The following is a 19,240-nucleotide window of genomic DNA, read 5'->3' as shown; positions in this document are numbered from 1 at the left end:
TGACAGAGGCCCTTGACTTTCTGTTGCGCTAGGTGAGCGTTGCTAGCGGAGGCAGGCTAATTAGTTGTGATGTGCTGACGATGAAGTCCTTCATTTAACAGCATGCGTTTTAGAGGGTACGTGCCGAGATGGAGTCATTTGGGCAAGATTCAACAAATTTTATGTCCTGATACCTCAAGACAACCTTGCTAACAAGAACACAATTAGCAAAAATCAGAGTGGAGGCTTTAAACTAGACTTAGCCAGCTGTTAAAAAAAATATCGCAAGAAGTCATGCAAGAACCTCTTTACCTGCAAAATCCTAAAATGGCTGGAATTAAACCTGCTTCATTGGCTGAACTTTTTTTAGTTCCGCCCACAAATATATCTATTCCATCACTTACTCATCCTCATGTTGCAACAAACCTGTGTGAAGATATTTTGAAGAATGTTTGTAACCTGACAGTTAGCAAATGACTTCGTAGTATTTTTTTTCTTCATATTTTCATCAACCTTGCTAAAAAAAAAACTAGAAAAACCATCATCATAGAAATTTTTCTGAAATTCTAATGCCATTAAAAACATTGCAAACAATCAACTTTTAACCATTAAAGCCACTGAAGAATGTTTTTCTCTAGTGTGTTTCTAAACATATTCCAGTAGGATTTAGTGGGTTTTAACAAGCCACTAATAGAAAGTGACCAATATCCAATAGAGACCCACAGTTTCCATTAAAACTAATAGAAGTCCCAATGTTATCAGTAAAACCATTACAAATTTTGTAATGGTGTCTATTTTTTTCAGCAGGCTAGTAATGCCTTTTAAATTATATATTACATTATTAGAACAAGGTATACAAAAACATTTCCCAACAGCCTCCTACTGTCCTATGCAATGAATACACAGAAAAGATCATTCATCAAACTACATAGTTTTTAATAACTTCAATTCATTATTTTTCTATTTTGGAACATAATACAATATAATTTCAGCATACAGAAATCACTTTCTAACTAAGCAGTGTTTTTCTAAATCTGTGAAAAAGTCGAAGCTGTTGTGAAATCTGGAAATCTTTTGCCTTCACACGGATTCACACATAAACCCAATTGCATTGATTCCTCTTGAATGGTTTAAATTTACCAACACAAATGTGCTAAACAATAGTAAATGCAGCTGCACCCTAGGGCAGTGACATTCAAAAATGGTTTAATTTTGACTTTAATGGGACATTTTTGTAGGGTGGCCATTTTCCCCAGACACGTCCTGGCCAGAATCTCTATATTGCCTAAAATATCTAGGTTTTGGCTTTGTTTGCCTGCAGACCGATCGGTGTATGACATTGGTTCCTTATGTTTTCAAAACACTCTCGAGGTACTTTGAATCAAAGCGGTATAGAAATTCTGGCAAAGGTGAAAATGGCTCTTCTGTTCACCCTAATGTAAACTCCAAAGATCAGACATTCATTGGGCACACCGATAAACATTTAGTGAAACGTTCCCGACTCTGTTACCTAGCAATGTCAGCGTGACCTAATTAATATTCATTAGAAAAACTTGTCATGCCATTTACATGGCGGCCCCCCACCTTCAAAATCTAATTTTAAATGATTGTTTTTAAATCTACGTGCGACAAAAAGCAGTGTGTGGGCGCTGCTGAAATAACTAGTGTGATGAATACTACAACATGAGTGAGTGGGTTCTTAAGGTGTCACCACTGCATTGTGCATTATTGCCATAAGACTACGACATTAGGATGGACTTTGGGGCTCTGTCACTGAATCAGAATATGATTGCATCAGGTGGCCATCTTGTTAGTGCTCTCCGAGATTGAGGCTGTCAGGAGGACGGCAATCGAGCCCCTCATTAGAGTCCACTCGATCCACACTGACAGACAACCTCCCACTACCAGAGACACAGATCTATGAAGATCCTGCCGGTGTAGGGCTTGCTCACTTGTCTCATTTAAGTCCAACTTAACTAGCGTTGTCCAAAAATCACCACTATATACTGATTGCATGCACCTTAACTTTAACAGAGATTTCAAACCAGTTGATGACAAATAAACTAAACACATTACCATAACAAGGTATCAAAAAGACCTATATTTCTATATTACTTTCTTTTTGGGGGGGGGTTGGGGTCTGCATTGTAAATAAGTGCTATATAAATAATGGTGACTTGACGTGATTTAAAGTTAAAGTGTGTAATAAGCAGAACTCCATAAATAATTACTTCGGACTGGCTTGTAAACCCTTCCTTTACAATCGCAATAATTCAGTGAAATTTTGTAGATAAAAAAAAATCAATTTAGCACCACACAAATTACTTTCAAGTGAACTGTCATATTAGATTGACTGGATTTCGCCTGCAAAAAAATCTGCAAAAAAAACAATGGCAAATCTGACCGCACCTTTAAACTTACTTTGCATATATCGTATCTGCAAATTAAATGAAGAGAAAATCTTTACCATTATAAAAACATACACTTCAGCTTCAGTTGTGCTTGACGCTTATATAAGCGTTGTTTATGTAGAGTTGCATGCACAAACCCGTCTTCTGATCGTAATGTTAGAAACACACACAAATCGAAATGCATAACAAGCAGGTTCATGCAAAAACAAAGAAAGAATACAAAGCAATTAGCATCCATTATTCATTCTGTGTCCATATACGGAGCACCTTATTAGCATGGAGCGAGCTACTATGAAATAACAAACCAGTATACCATGAGTTACTTATGAGTACTTATAATCCAGTGTGTGCAAACCCTGAGGCGTTAAGTCAAAGGCCCCCGATACCACACTGCAAAACTGCCACATCTAAATAGAGACACATCTTTTAAATAAGAGATTTCGCAGAACTAAACAGATGAACGCGTCGCTGTCACCGCACTCTTCCTCCCAGTACTCTGTCAGTCTGCTGAACTGCCTATTTTGCCTATGTACTTTTTCAAAGTAAAGCCAACAGTATACATGTCAGGTACTTCACATATGCTGTCAAAAAGTTGAGCGGAGAAGTTTGGGAAGGAATGCCACTCCGCAATGTATGGGATCTCCCATCCGGCTTTGCTCAAACTCTCAATGAATCTGTAATGTAAATGTCTCAAGAGCTTCACAATCTATAAAGCCTCTACACACACACGCAGAGCAACCCGTTGGGAACTTGAAATTTCACCTATGAAGAGCTTCATATTTTATATTCTGTATTCTCTGGCTCTCACACACGTCGTGAATCATTGTGCCACATGGGACACACGGAAATGGAGACACAGAAGAAACTGCCTCCATACCTCCAGGAAATCGTATATATTGACTTTATTCTATTTTGAATTCACAAGCCCAAGCGGTTCCTTGTGGGTTATGAGGAGAGAGGTGAAATGTATCCCCGCACTTCAGTTTTGAATGACGACAACGTATTAAAGCATGCTGGGAGATTGCAGCCAGGAGCATTTGCAATAGGTTTAAAATGATCAACCCCCTGTAATGCGGCTGTTTCATAACTCGAGGATTTCCTACTTTTTCAGATCCACGGACTTTTACCTAATTCAGGGACCCCCCAAAAGCTCGATTTTCTTTTTTACGCATTTTTATAATTAGAAATGGTCTGATTCATGTATTTTCACACTCGGAATATGAATGTGTGTTCATACACGTATACGAACTTTTGATCTTTATTTGAAATAAATGTAAGCTGTAGTATTATACATTCTTAATGGAGCTCAATAGTGTCCACTTGTCACGTCTCTGGACTCTTTTCTGGTTTTTGTCTCGAGCCACGTGCTATCTGTGCCCTACCTTCCCTTCGTGTTTATTGTTTAATTGTCTTCAGCTGTGTCTTGTTAATTTAGTGATTTACCTCGTGTATTTAAGTCCTGTGTTTTGAGTTAACGTTTGTCCCTACGTGGTTTTTGTCCTGCCTGCCTGTTCTGCCTGCCTTTGTATATATATTTTTTTAATCCGTTTGGATTAAATCTGTTTAAGTTTATTTCGAGTCTCGAGTGCTCTCTCGCCTCAAACCTACAAACGTGACACCACTCTGGAATTCATATTAATTTTCCCCATAGAAAAAGCGTTCTGTGCAGCAATCCAACTATATGTTAGATGTACCGTAACACTAACAAATTCTGAACCAAGGAGGAGGCCTATTGTATCCTTTCTGTCACGTCCATTGTCCTATCACGGATTCACAGCGTTACTGTACTGCTCAGCAGAGAGTTTGTTTAATGGTTTCACACTCCAGAGCTGCTGTAAGATCTGTTTCTCTGTGATTGTGTGGGGCTTCTCACATTCCTCCACTTCTCCACTCACAGTACAAATCAATATAAGGATTTTAGTGCATTCTCACTTTAAAGTTTTAACTTCTTTTTTTTCTAAATGTTTTTTTTTCCCCCCTCCTAAAAAATACTCTGCGGGATTAACTCTGAAAATACCCTGAAAAGTGTTGTGCTTTGTCTACATATATCTGATCATTTTGAAGGCTTTCGCTAGGGATAGACATCTCCTTTTCTGTGCCAAATTTACAGAATTTAAAACAGTCATTGCAGAATTTTCTTAATTTTTCACTTTTAAGTTCCTAACTGCAGGATTTTCAGCCTCTGCATTTATAGAGCTGTCAATATTTATGAGCTGACCGCAGAAACCAGCCGCTGATGTTGTAAAAGAGTTTTGCTTTCTCTCAACCAAACATAAAGAATAAATTAGCTATTTTCTTACTTATTTAATGAAATACATTTTTTAGGGATGCCAAAGTTAATGTTTTACCATGCATTTCATTCATTTTCAAATCTCCAAAGAAGATTACACTTTACTTAAAGCCTTTATGTATAATGCATTATAAAAGTCGTTTTAATACATTAATTATGCATTTGTAATGCACCTTATGATGCATTACGCATCTCATGAATAATTGTAACAAGAGTTCATTCATTTTAATAATTTGGTTATAATTATTTATGACAAGATATAACATAGTACGCCTATTATGAATAATTATAATGCATTATACCTCTTAATAACCCTTTATAATGCGGTATACATAAAGGCACAAAGTGTTACAAATATATTAAATGAAAACTGAGAGATTTATGTGACTCATTGGAAATATTCGAGACTACAGAAATGAAAGTTTAAAAGTTCATGTGTGATAAACAAGAACCACAGGGGTTTGTCCTCAAAATTCATGCAAGTACAGCTGAGCTTCCCTTTTCCATTTTATACACATGAAAAGAAACTTAAATTAAATCTGTTCATTTGATAAAGCGATATTTTTCTGCAGAACACATTAAACCACTTTTCCCTTTGGATGATGTTTTTTGAAGCATTAATGGAGGGACATCATGGTGTCATGATTAATGTAGTCCATTTTTGTATTGAAAATGAATGAAATTTTACAGATTTCAAATGCGAAAATCATGACCGAATTTTCCATTTTGAGTAAACTACTCCTTTAATGCATCTGTTCAATTTGATTGCTGCTTAATTCTGTTCTGTTTGAAGACCGGTCAGTACAGCACGAACCTTCAAAGACCGCCAGTAGGTGTCACTATTCAAAATACACACATTCACAGCCCCCTGGTTGTATAGCGGCCACAACAGATTGCGAAACACTACAAGCAGACTGTGGGTCGAGAGGTACAGAGGTCCGTGAGTGACAGCTGTTTGAATTCTGAGGAAATCTGCTGACTGTTTTACTGAGCATGCAGATTCAGCGCAGACCTACTAATCACTCAATATTCCCAGAATCCAACACAAAGGTTCGTACCTCTGGGCGTTACTGTTTACGGGAATCCTCCAGCCTTTGATCTGACTGAGTTCGGTATCTGAAACTTCGATGTGCAGAGGCAGTTTGGGAATCCAGACCTTCACCTCCAGCTGGGCCCTCAGGTAACCGTACGTGAAGTTCAGAAGCATTCGGACCCGTCCTCTCATCTCCTTGCCGTTCACGTAGACGTAATCACACCTGTCTGATACCTGAGAGCAGAAAAAAAAGGATGTCATTGATGGAGAAGTGAGAAAAGAACAGTGGATTGATCTTTTCAGGACACGCTAGTGAACCTCACATTACCAAAATCAATACAATGCATCTGAGCAAAAGAAAAGGTATATTTGAAATGGATTGAAGTCTGACGATATTGGAAAATATTTGATATTGAAGAGTCAGCCTTGACTTTCTGTCAAAAGTTAGTGTTCTGGTATAAATATAACTTATTGAGTTATGGTTTAAAACAAAGAACTGACCGCAACATTCACCTACACAGATTTAGGTCACGATTAAATATCCCACGGCTTAACGTTTCTGGGGTGTATTTTTATCTTGGCTCCCACAATCTCTCAACAGAGTTGTTCAATGAAAAGTTGTTCTCATCTCTTTCAGTTGCTCTATTGGGTTCTACTTAAAGCGAAAAGCAGTTCTGACTTAACAGAGTACTACAGATGCTCAAGATGAAAACAGCACCTGTTATCTTAAGGTGAAAGACTAACTGCGCACATGAGTGTGTTTTGTTATGGTGTTTCAACTAGGTCTGTTATCGCTTGAAATTGTTCTCAGTTCAACTAAAATGATTCATAAATCAAATAAGAACATTTTTATACTAAAAATGTCAAACATTTTCTTTCAGGGTTTGGCTGATCTATAATACGAGTGTTTTTAAAGGTCTATGATATGTCAATTTAGACTGCCAAGTAAATGTGAACGAGTGATAAAGAGGACGAAGGTGGGGAGAAAGAGAGAAGTTTTTAAATCTTTATGGTGTGACCCTGTAAGTTCAGCTTGTGTAAATCTGTCAATGGAAAACTTATAAGTCCAACACTTTTTTGTATCTCCACTAAATCTCTGTCATATTCACAGCAGTTTGTAAAATCTGAAGAGAGGCTTCCATCAGTGCAGAATTATGACGAATAACAAACTAAAGTGACAAAATAGTCACGCAAATTCTGATATGACTATTCAGACCCAAATAAGAATGAAAAAGATCAGATTCCACGTGGTTTGTCCTGTTCATGCTGTCATGAAAAAAAAACAAACAAAAAAAGTATGAATGTAGCCTAATGTCTTTATGAAAATCATTTAAAACATTTACACCACACTACCATAAGTTTGATCCATACCTAATTTGTTCAAAAATATAGTATAATATTATCTTGATTCAACTATATTTTTATACATATAAAATGTGATTCAAGCTTTTCTGTGAAGAAAAGTTTAATTTTTAGCAGCCTTTACATCAGTTACATGAACCTTCAAAAATCATTCTTACATGCTTATTTGCTGCACAATTATTATAGGGTAACCCTAACCCTAACCCTAATCTAACCCTAACCTAACCTAACCCTAACCCTAATCTAACCCTAACCCTAACCTATGTTGTAAAACGAGTAAATATTTTTTTGTTGATTATTTTGTTTCAGGAAAATTCAAACAGACAGAATTTCATATATGTATGCACTCTAACTTTTGATCAGTATATGAGCCTGGGCCACAAAAGCAATCATAATGGTTTTATTAAGATTTATACCTCATCTGAAAGATTTCCACAGATGTATGGCTTGTTAGGATAGGCCAATGTTTGACTGAGATACAAATCTGGAATCTGAGGGTGCACAAAAATCTAAATATTGTGAAAATTGTCCTCAAAATTGTCCAAATGAAGTCCTTACCAATGCATGTTATTAATCAAAATTAAAGTTTTGACATATGTATGCAAATAAATTTACAAAACATCTTCATGGGACTTGATCTTTACCTAATATCCTAATGATTTGTGGCATAAAAGAAAAAATAGTCCATTTTTACCTATACAGCATATTGTTGCCTGTTGCTACAAAAATACTCGTGCTACTTAAAACTGGTTTTGTGGCCCAGGATCCCATATCTGACTGCCCCTGTTATGACAGAAAAACAAATGTTTGCGTGTAGCAAATATCCGAGCCAGGACCCACATGTCACCTTTTTTCCCCAGATGGCCGCTGGGAAAATGGGCAGCAGTTTGGTTAATAATGATGAGTAAATACAACAGCCTATCATAAGACACACACTCACAGAGAAGACAGAAGGGCGGCCTCATCCTCTTGTCGAGGAGTTATGAGGCCGCGTTCCAAAACCATCCGTTTCATAAACGCTGGCGAAATTACTTGGCTCAGTGTTCCCTTCTGATGCAGGCCTCAAATCACTATGACTGGCTCGGTTGGACTTTGATTCCTTTAACCGGGATCTGACAGGGATGGAAACTACAGAAGCAACACGCACCATCAAAGCGTGGCCAGCAGCAGAAAGATAAAAGCATGCAAGCGCACACATACACATACACACACTGACACTGCAAACCCAAATTCTGTGCATAACCCTTTCATATTAATAGAGCTCCGAGGCTCTTTTTTATTTGTCAAAAACATTTATGTTCCCATTTTTCCCCCTCATAAGGAATATTAGGTCTCAGTCTGTCAGGGTTTGAGAACTGCACAATCATTTCGTGCTCCCGGAAGAGTAATTAAAAGATCCAGATCTTGGCAATCTACGTTGAAATCCTAGTGGGCACTTTCCATGTTTACAGTACACAGACTTTTTAAAGCATTAGAAGCACAAATCCCACGATGTTCCCATGTTAGGGGGAAAAAAAAGATACAATTTTACATGAAATCTCGATTCTCAAGATGAAACATTGTTTGGAGCCTTAAATAAATGATCAAAAATTTGTATTTTGTTTTTATTTTGCATTTTGACTGCATTAAATTGTAAAGAGATTGAAATTAGTGTAATGCAACAGAATCAGACAAATAAAAATTTTACAACAATCTAATTTAAAATAAACAAAAAACAAAATAAACCCCGTCTGTGCATTCAATACGTTTTAATCCCCATTTGTTAAAAAAAATACAAATTTCAAGCCTGTTTTGTACTCTTCATGGAAAGTAGCCAACCTGGTCTCATAAAAACATGTACCTCTGTGCACTTTTTGTGCGACAATGTTTTTCACGTGCCTTACTGCATGTTTCGCCCGCAGTTTCAAAGAGAAATGTCCACTGGGTGGTTCTAAAACACAGGTTCAATATGTGAACCCTGGCACATTTTTATTACATTGATATATAGGTATGTATATTGCTGTGTTTTCATTTAGCGAAATATTATGCTAATAGGTATGGATTGCGGTGGTTCAGAAGCAAAATATTCATGGACAGTCACTAAAAGTCAATGCTCTATCATGGTGGAAATAAATCCAACCCTAAACCTACCCAATAGTGTTACCAAATGCAAAGCTGCTATAAAAATGATCACAAATTCGAACTGTTTCGTTGAACCGTAGTTACACAGGATTTAAACTAAAGCTCCTCGCCTCTCAAGTGCATCTATGTACTCTGTGATACTGAACAACCCTGTCTGTGAAAACCCATAGATATGAAGTTGGACATGTGTTTCATGCTAATGTTCAAAAGCATCATTTATTAATACCAGCATATTGTTTTAAAGACATAACATGATACTTTTTAAAGTAATTGGGCAAAAAATCTGCTTTATTAATCAAAACTCTGTATATTTGTGCGAAAAGGCATAAAGCTGTAAGAGTTTTACCGCCTCTAGCGTTCATTTCTTTCAGGAAGCTTCAGTGATATGTACTTATTGGTCCGTATTTCGTGTCTCGCCAAAAAGTGCACCAAGGTACGTTTATGCCACGAGACCAGGTAGAAAGTAGCAGTTCACTAGAAGAAAAGACTACTGAATAGTGTCATTATACAGTAAGTGCTAAAAAAATTCAAGAGTGATATTCCTGGCTGTGGCTGAACATTTACACACACTCCCAGAGCTGAGTGAGACATCTAATCCAGCATCAGAGCATCATGGTGTGTTGCTTTCTACACTTATGGGTTGTTAAAGCTGTGAGAGTTTGTTTCATGCTTGTCTGATTGATAGAGTTGTCTGCTGTCAGAGTTTCCTCTTGCTCTGGATCCGAAGCTTTATCTCCGTTACTTCAACAGAGTCTGCCAAACTTAAACTGTTGACATGATGAATTAATAGATTCAACACCGCTATTTTCAAAACAGTGACCCCAAGAACTGAGCACTTCAGCCGCAACATCACGCTAGAAAACCAAATTATAACACTTCTTTGCCATTTTTGTAATTATTTTGAATAGCAATTAAGTGCAGCTTTTGTGGATGAAATCCATGTTAGCATGGCGAAAAAAAAAACAAATTAATAATAACTTGTTCATCCAAATCCAAAGAGGCCAAATGTCATTAGTAATATTTGTACGGTGACTTTAATAACTATAGTAAATACGGCAGGAATATCAATAAAACAAGCTGATGCATATTGAAATGATTAAAACACTCAATGTATACGCAAAGTTTACACATGCACAGTACAAATAAACTAATATATAATGAAAAAATAGTAAAGTACTATTCTTAAAAAATAGTAATAACTGCAATTGACAATTCTGCTCTCCCATCACAGGAATAAATTACATGCTAATTACAGTTATCTGTAATTACAATAACTTTATTTTTGATCCAATAACTTCAGCCCTCACTTTTTAAAATGAAATGTTCCAAAAGAAGTTTTTTTTGCAGCAACGTCATAGAAGAACCACACACTTCAAGGAACAGTTCAATATATATATATATATATATATATATATATATATATATATATATATATATATATATATATTTTTTAGTGTGAAGAACCTTTTTTCCACTACAAAATACCTTTTTGCAATGGAAAACTTTTATGGACGGTAAACGTTCAACATCAACGAGGATCCTTTAGTTTTGCTGGGCATATGAGAATATGTTATATTACATCTTAACTTTAAAACTCACTGTAACTTAAAACTATTCCTACAACACTAACTTGTTCTAATGCTGTACGCTCAAAGGCACACACAAACACACACACACTCACACACAACACACAGGGCATCATCATTAATCACTGCCATAGACCGGAGAATCTCGACCCACAATGTTACAGCCATGACTATTCAGTCTGGAAAATTAACTACCTGTCAGACACATCCAATCAAGCAGCCATCTGAGGAACGAGAGGGCCGGACCATGAGCAGGCGGCTCGTACATGTGTTTGACTGAGCAGGTCTGACAGCACAATTAACCGGGTCTTAAACTACAACTGTGTGGGCCCTCAGCGAAGGAGCGAGTTATTTATAATCAAAGGTGAAACACATCCAAGAAAAGTACTTTCAACTTTTACTTCCTCCTATTTATATTAAACACTTCATCTGTTACGCCGGACACGGCCGGACTGCTAATGTAGCTCCGCATCGACTGTCCGCGTCGCTCCTTTCGGGAGAACCTGTAATCTAAACTCACCTTTTTATGCGGTCATCAGTTTTACCTGACTGGCTCCCAATAGTGCTTTACATCAAACAACCCAGCGGCTCTATTGAAAGATTCCCAGATAACACTCCCCCGTGCTCCACTCTATACAGCATCATGGTATATTGCCCAAGAATCATTGATTCCTAACACACACATACGCAAACCCACTTGAATACACAGTTTTTACACAACGGTTTGGTCAATAAATTTCAGTTTTTATTGCAGATGCTTTGCAGACTTACAGGTTTGAATGTATTCACAGATGCCATCTTGATTGGGCCCTATTATTTTATGTGTCCAATCAAACACTATTGATGTTGCACGTGACCTTCACAAGTTTTCACTAGCGTTTTCCCAAAGTGCTTTATCATCTTGCCACCTATACACACACACACACTGCCATATATATATATATATATATATATATATATATATATATATATATATATATATATATATATATATAATATGTTCAAAATATAATAAAAAGCCATGCATCTATATTAAGTGATGATGCTCAAGTGCTCTCTTGACTTAAGAGGCTTTTACTCTTATGATAAAGCAGCTATTAGTCTTTTTTTGCTTTATGAAATGAAACATTGAACACTCTTCAGTGGGTCACAAGTTGTTCACAGTACATCATGCTATTTTCTGCTACTAAGCAACTAACTGAATGTATTTATGTCTTTTATCACCGATATCCCAACAAACCGCGCACCAGTAATAAGAATTGACAGCGGTAAAGCGCCGGGGCAAACGCTGTTGTAGATCTGCTCACCCGAATCTCTCCATAACTGGCACAGATTAACCTTTATTTCACAAATAAATCATTTTCCGACAGCTGCATGCATATTTCATTATCTTAAGCCTCATGTTACACCTCAAATGACAAGGGGATTTGTAGTATTTTTTATATTTAGCCGATCGTCAAACTCAATTTTCTGAAATGCTTGGGTATGCAGACCCTGTTTTTCAAGAAAGAAAAACTGTCCAACACGCAGTGTGCTGATTAGTGTTGGAGCACGGCTGCTGGTTTGAGAAAACCTGGCAACCCTGGTGCTGATCCTAAGATGAGCAGTTAAGGACCGGCTTAAACTAGCTCAAACCAGCAGATAGTGTTAACAAATGGTCTAAAATGCATTTGTTGATGCAGCTGTGTCATCTCAACTTCTTTTCATACAGAGCTCCTTGATCTCTCAAGTACATCTCTGTACTCCATGAGCTACCGAAACAAACCTAGCGTCTATGAAAACCCATAGATATGTAAACGGTTAGCCGATCATAAATATAGATTTGCATATAAAAGTTGTACATTACAGTTATATTTTCATTGTTAAGACCAGACAAATGGTCATGTGAATAATGACGGTTTTGGTGTAAGAAATCTTGTCTAAGTGAACTTATAGGAGAATGAAATACTTTAAGCATTTAACTGATTTCAGTAAATGAAATGCATCAAAGTAGCTAAAACGAATTCGAGGCAGTTAGCATTACCAGACTACAGCATACTAAATGCAGCTGTTGTGTAAAGCACAGTGCAAGAACAAAAAAAACGTCTAATAAGTAATTTCTCATTAAAAAAGTAACATTCATCCACCCTTCCTTGAACACAAAAGCTCCATTCTTCGCCGCATTAACTCCCCAAACCCCTGCAATAACAGAAACTTCTAAAATCCGACATAACACAACATTAAACATTAAGTGCAAAAGAAAGTCTCTCCTCTTTCTAGCCTTGCTCAAAAACACCTAAAATAATACTTCATTTTAAGATTGACTTTTTATGCAAAGCATGCCGTGAACTTGAAATCCCATGCCCAGGTTCAGTTAATGCCAACAACTATTCACACGGTCCCAGCACAATTAAAGTGAGTAAACTTCCATTTCACACATTTAAGTGGATTGCATGCAATTACAAACGATGTGACAAAAACTTTATGAATTTAAACGTTGCACTAGCTCATCTAATAAAGTGAATTAAACGAGCAGAAAAACAGAAGTAAAGGCGTTGGGAAAATATTAATATTATGCTAATGATATACAAAACCTTTACAAAGGTTTACAGCATGAGAGACTTCTTTCAGAAATATAAAAAAACCCACAAAATACAGAACAGTGATTAATCATTAGATTTGGCAGAAAAATAAAGCGGTTTATTGGCCAGTAGAATTTTTATGAAGTGTAACAATTTTTTTTAAATAAGCTATATCAGATCAGTTAGAGGTAAAAAAAAAATAGGAAAAAATGATAAAAATGTCAGAAAAAAAAAAAAAAAAATCTAAATAAGCACCTGAACATTGTTTCGGATGTGCAGGAAGTGCTCTTCTTTGTACAAGTACAAATGTCAAGTGCGCAGAGCTTCCAGGAATTTTAAAACTGAAATATGATGAGTGAGAATTACGTACTTTAATCAAGGTCAACTATCAAACACTCGTATATGCTCTTGAAGTTCTCAGAAGTTGGAAATTGATCCAGCTGTTTGTGACAAGACTGAAAGAACTTCAGGCGCTTTGATTTGAAGTTGTTGTCAGGATGACCTTACTTGCCAACATTCTCGCGGTTTGTGACAAAATCAGAAAAGATGTATTTACAGTCTGCACTTCAGACATATTGAGCTGTGTGTGGCTAGTAACTCAAGCAGGTAACATCAGTAAAAACAGATCAAAGAAAGCCAACAGCTAGTCTGGAAACCTCACGCCGGCAAACAACTGCATCGCGCTTCACAATAGCTTCGTGGGGGGGACAAAATGAATTAAACAGCCAGCAACGGCACACGGCTGCTAAATCACCAATAAAGATAAAAAATGCTAGTGTTTTCTATTTAGCATTTAAGGACATGATAATAATGCAGCACGATATAGCTATTCAGCGTTTTGGCACCGCCGTGAGCTAAAGGGATCGTGCAATTTAGTCTGTTATGCGTTGCATTTATTTTCTTTAACTGTCTATTGTTGTGGCTACAGGCAAGCCGATGGGTTTCTGTATTAAATTAATTGGGAGAAAATGATCCAAAATGGCACACAATGAGCCGATACCCAAACCGGCGCTCATGATATAGAAAGAAAACGGCACTCTGTGGGGAAACAAAATATTTCCCGATCTGCCACACTCCCTCAAAACCGTTTAGTTCCAAAGCATACAGAGCATCCGTCTCTGAGGAAATGGAAAATTCGTATCAAAAAGGTTGTCTTTTTAACCCACTGCAGTGATTGTGATACAAGCAAATCCATTATGCATTAGTGTGTGTGCCCAGTCATCCATTATTTAGCTACAATGTCACACTTGTATACTTAACATCAGTCCCGTTCAGTTAAAACGATTTGTGATTCCGCTCGTGTTTCATGGAGATATTTTCACATGGTCAGCTGAGATTTGATTGAGTAATTGCGGTATGTTATTATACGCTTCTGTTTCCATAGCATGTTATTGCCAATGTGAGTGCACTACTTAAATCATTTGTTTAAAGTAGGACTTTGGGCAGAAAGAAAGGTGATTGTACGTGGGTCGAGATGAAAAAATGGATTGCGCATTTCTGTTGGGATTGTTGAATGTTTCAGAGACATCAGAAAAATCTCCACTGGTTGTTTAGACGAAAGGTGTTTTAAAAACATCTTAAACTGAAAGTAAAAAAGGCGGCCTGAATAGTTACAAGGCTGACGCTTGATATAGACCAGTCACTAAACATGAACCAAATAACATTAAAAGTCACAAAACAACTTTATATTAATTAATGGTAACAACAATAAGAGGTAGAAAATTATAAAGATTTGTATAAGTGTTTATATATAATATAAACATTTGTAATGTTCTTTAAATAAATAACCCATCATGATCAATTACATCCCAGATATAAGTTTTTGTTTACAGGATATATGTGTGTGTTCTGTGTATATTTATTAGGTATACATAAATACACACAAAAATATTTACTTTGAAAATATTTAAATGTCTATTATTTATATTACAAATAATTATATTTAATGTGTGTATATATGTAATGTCTGTATATATATATATATATATATATATATATATATATATATATATATATATATATATATATATATATATATATATATATAGTCCCGTCTTTGGACTTTGTGATTGTTTTGTCGTGTGCCATGTGTTCGGTGTGACCTAATTTAGTGTATTGTCTTCAGCTGTGTGTGATTCATTTAGTGTTCCACCTGGTGTATTTAAGTCCTGTGATTTCAGTTCCCTTTGTCCGATCTCGTCTTTATTTGCGTGTGATTTTGTCCTGTCTATATTTATATTGTTTATTTCATCCCTGAGTGGATTAAAGCCGTTTAGTTACCCTTATGCGAGTTGTGTGCTCTCGTGCTTATCACACCCGTGATATATATATATATAATTTTTTTTTTTTTTTTTTTTTTTTTGATTAATCGCTTGAAAACGCAAACAAACATACACACAAACAACTATTTTGACAGCATTTTACAGTTTATAAAAGCATGTTAAAGCATTTTCATGTTTGTTTGTTATTTCCGTATATGGAAGGCGAACTTAACCAACAGTTTTTTTTAACAGAGTAGGTGATAAATAATGTATTGCCCCGCATTGTTCTAGTCAGTTCACATAAAGATACTCTGAGATACTCAGATGCGGCAGTATGTAATTTCTGTACCTCAAGTGTCACTAAATAATGAGCGGCTTTACAAACGCTCCCCCGTCTTTGGTAAAGTTAACAGTTCAAAGTAAAGTTTTAAACTGGAGGGACACTCTGACTTTAGGCTAAATTTGTGCTTCACGTGGTGACATCTAAATTACCTGGTTTTATTACCTGGTTATTTAATGAGTGAATCAGCCTGACTACATTAGATTAAACCAACGGAAGTCATTTTAAGGATCATATCAGGTAGAAATAGCTCCTTAAGGTAATAACGGCACATATCCCATTTCCACGGCATATCTAGAGTAATTTTCACATCTTCAGCTACAGTATGAACCGGAATAAGCTAAAACTTTTACTCATAAATATGAATGAAATGTTAGGCCGAACGTTGGATTACTGCAGTCTATGTAAACATATACAACGTTTTCATCATTTGCATATGACCAAAGCCTTTAATGCTTTTAGGAGAGAGTTTTAGCTGAAGCACAGCTGTGTTTAACTGTGAAGAAATACACTGAAATTAGCAATTAAAAACATTCTTACGAATGCCGTCGGCATTAAATCACTCCCACAGTGGAAGCTGATTGCGTGTAAGTCTTTTGGGTCATTTAAAATGAGAGAATTTCATGTCTAAACAACCTCAACTTAATAGGCCCGTCAAACACAAATTACCATCTCTAGAAAAAAAAAAATCGTACAATCTAGTCTTGTTTTGAAACAAGCTTCGGAAGATTCCGGCTCATGCGTAATCAAACATATCATAATTATATACGCTATGATTGAATCTGAGCTCATATGTGACCGAGATCCAGCTGGAGGCCTTCGAAAAAAACCCGAAGGAGACCAGAATTATAGAAACACAATGGTCGCTGAGACCCTTGTGAATAAGAAGCGTGCCTAATTGCATCGAACGTGCACTTGTAGTGAATGGGTGCCGTCAGAATGAGAGTCAGCTCATAAAAACATCATAATAACCCGCACCACTTCAGTCCGTCATTTAATGTCCTGTGAAGTGAAAAGCATCCATCAATAGCCCCCTGTCCCTAATATTTTTATGTTCAGAATGTTCTGAATCAGAAGGCAATCATTTTTAAGTCAAGATGCGAGTTGTTTCTTAAAAACATTTTTAAAAACTATTATTTACAACATGTCGATTGATGGCATGGAGTTGTTGTGGATATTTTGGATTATGGATTATTGTGATGTTTTCATCAGCTGTTTGGACTCTCATTCTGACGGCACCCATTCACTGCAGAGGATTCATTGCTGTGCAAGACAAATTTTGAGTGTCCAAAATCATTACATTGAGTTCACACTTACTGTATGTGATTTCTCTAATAAGTACTCTTTTCACCAGTATGCTAAAGTATACTTTTTTTTTTTTAGAGGGGGCGACACATGACTTCTTGCCAGCTTGTTGCAACATGCTGATACAGACATGGAGAAATAGATCTCTATTAAACAAGTGTCAGACTGAGAGCAGACAGGTGGAGACAGATGACTGGCGTTGAGATGCAATTTCTTTTTCAAAAGCATTTTCAAACAGACCCGTTGAAGCCTTTTTACAATTCTAATAAGTAACCTGACGTGATGAATAATTATCGCCTCCATTAATCATTGGAAAAACCTCATTAGATATGAGTGAAATTTATTGTAAGCTTCATTTGAATCAACATGACACAACATGCTTTGGTTAGTTTGAATGTGTAGCGAGCGTTCAGACCTTAACCACGTCTTCATCAGTGGACTGGCACTGCACCGCGTCTGACACGTCTGTAACCGTCCCGTCTGTGCCCACCGTCACCACCTTCACGGCACCGCCACCGTCTTCCCGTTCAGCACCGCCGTGTTCAGGATCTCCGTCTCCTGTGACACACACACACACACACACGCTGTGTTTCCATGTTTTATGGGGACATGTATACTGTACAGACTGTATGGTTTATTGTCCTACACCTAAACCTACACCTTACAGGAAACTACTGGCAATTTCAGATTTTCAATTAAATCCTGTATGTTTTATAAGCTTGTTTCCTCATGGGGACATAAAAAGGTAAAATATACTGGTATTCCTATCCTTGTGGGGACATTTGGTCCCCATAACGTGATAAATGCCAGGTTGCACACACACACACACACACACACACAAGAAATGTCTGAATGTTCTTACTGACTTCATTCCATCAGTCTTTGATGGGTTCAGTACTTCCATTTATGCTTTGATTCATTCTGATTCATCTGTTTTTTTTTATTAGTTCAAGCATTCATTCACTAATCTATTTGTTCTTTATTTCTTCCTTTCCTTATTCTTTCCAAAATTGTTGTTTTTTCAGTTTTTATTTTCATCTTTATAATCCTTGCTTCATCAATCCATTGCTGATTTATCAGCGCTCTCCTTCTTTCATCGATAATTTCTCTTTCTGTTCTTCACTCTTACTTTTCCTTCTTTCCATTCATTTTTTGTTCTTTCTCTCCTTTTTTCTTTTCCCCACCCACCCATCATTTATTCATTGGTTCACTCCTATGCTTCATTCAGTCCCATTTGCTTCTTCTTTATTGATTTTATTCCTCCTTCCATAATTTATTCTCTTATCTGTTTTTCCCTTTCATAATTTATTCCTATTCCTTTTAATCATCTTTTCAGCATTCATTCAATCCTTTCTTCTTTCCATCCAATCATCCATCTGTCCTTCATTTATTGTTTCATTCTTTTCCTACATTTCATTAATTAATCCACTCCTACTTTTTCTTTCTTTCATTAGTTCTTTAATTTTCTTTCGTATGTTTCGTATGTCCTTCCCTAATTTTTCCATTTTGTTCATTCATCTGTTCTTTCCATTCTTCTTCTTTCATTATCTTTCCTTTCCTGTTATTCAGTCTTTCCATTTTCTATTAATTCTTTCACTCCCACACGCACGCTTTTTCTATCCATCCTTCGTTTCTTGATTCAGTTCTTACTTAATCCTTTATTCAATCCTTCCTTCAATCAATCCCTCGTCATTCTTTCTTTCCCTCGCTCATTCTTTCTATCATTCTCTCTTTCATTGGTTGACTCATTCTCATCTCCTTCCGATTCTTCCCATTTCTACTTTTGTCTTACTTCCTTCCATTTATTCAATCATCCCCTCAGTCAGTCCTTTTTCTCCACATCCTTCAATTTTTAAGTTTCAGCCTTTCCTCTATTTGTTCATTCATTCCTTCTTTCTATTCATCCATCATTCTTTTTTCCATTCATTCATTCTAAACGCCCTTTATACATTTTTTCGATCCTCCTTGCATTCGTTCACTCATCCATCATT

The 19,240-nt window shown here is 36.5% G+C and overlaps 1 protein-coding gene across 1 annotated transcript in view; it reads right to left on the bottom strand.

Annotated features, from left to right (window-relative positions):
- The window catches only part of si:dkeyp-14d3.1 (transmembrane protein 132C), a 180,031-nt gene that overhangs the window by 10,552 nt on the left and 150,239 nt on the right, over positions 1-19,240 (bottom strand). The window contains 3 exon segments of the mRNA XM_043246074.1: positions 5,739-5,947; positions 17,665-17,753; positions 17,756-17,807. Coding sequence (XP_043102009.1) covers positions 5,739-5,947; positions 17,665-17,753; positions 17,756-17,807 — 350 coding nt within the window.

Source organism: Puntigrus tetrazona, chromosome 8 (assembly GCF_018831695.1).
Source record: "Puntigrus tetrazona isolate hp1 chromosome 8, ASM1883169v1, whole genome shotgun sequence".
Classification (NCBI taxonomy): Eukaryota; Metazoa; Chordata; class Actinopteri; order Cypriniformes; family Cyprinidae; genus Puntigrus; species Puntigrus tetrazona.
Note: the sequence above shows the minus strand (reverse complement) of the source record. Positions and strands in the feature narration are given on the sequence as shown.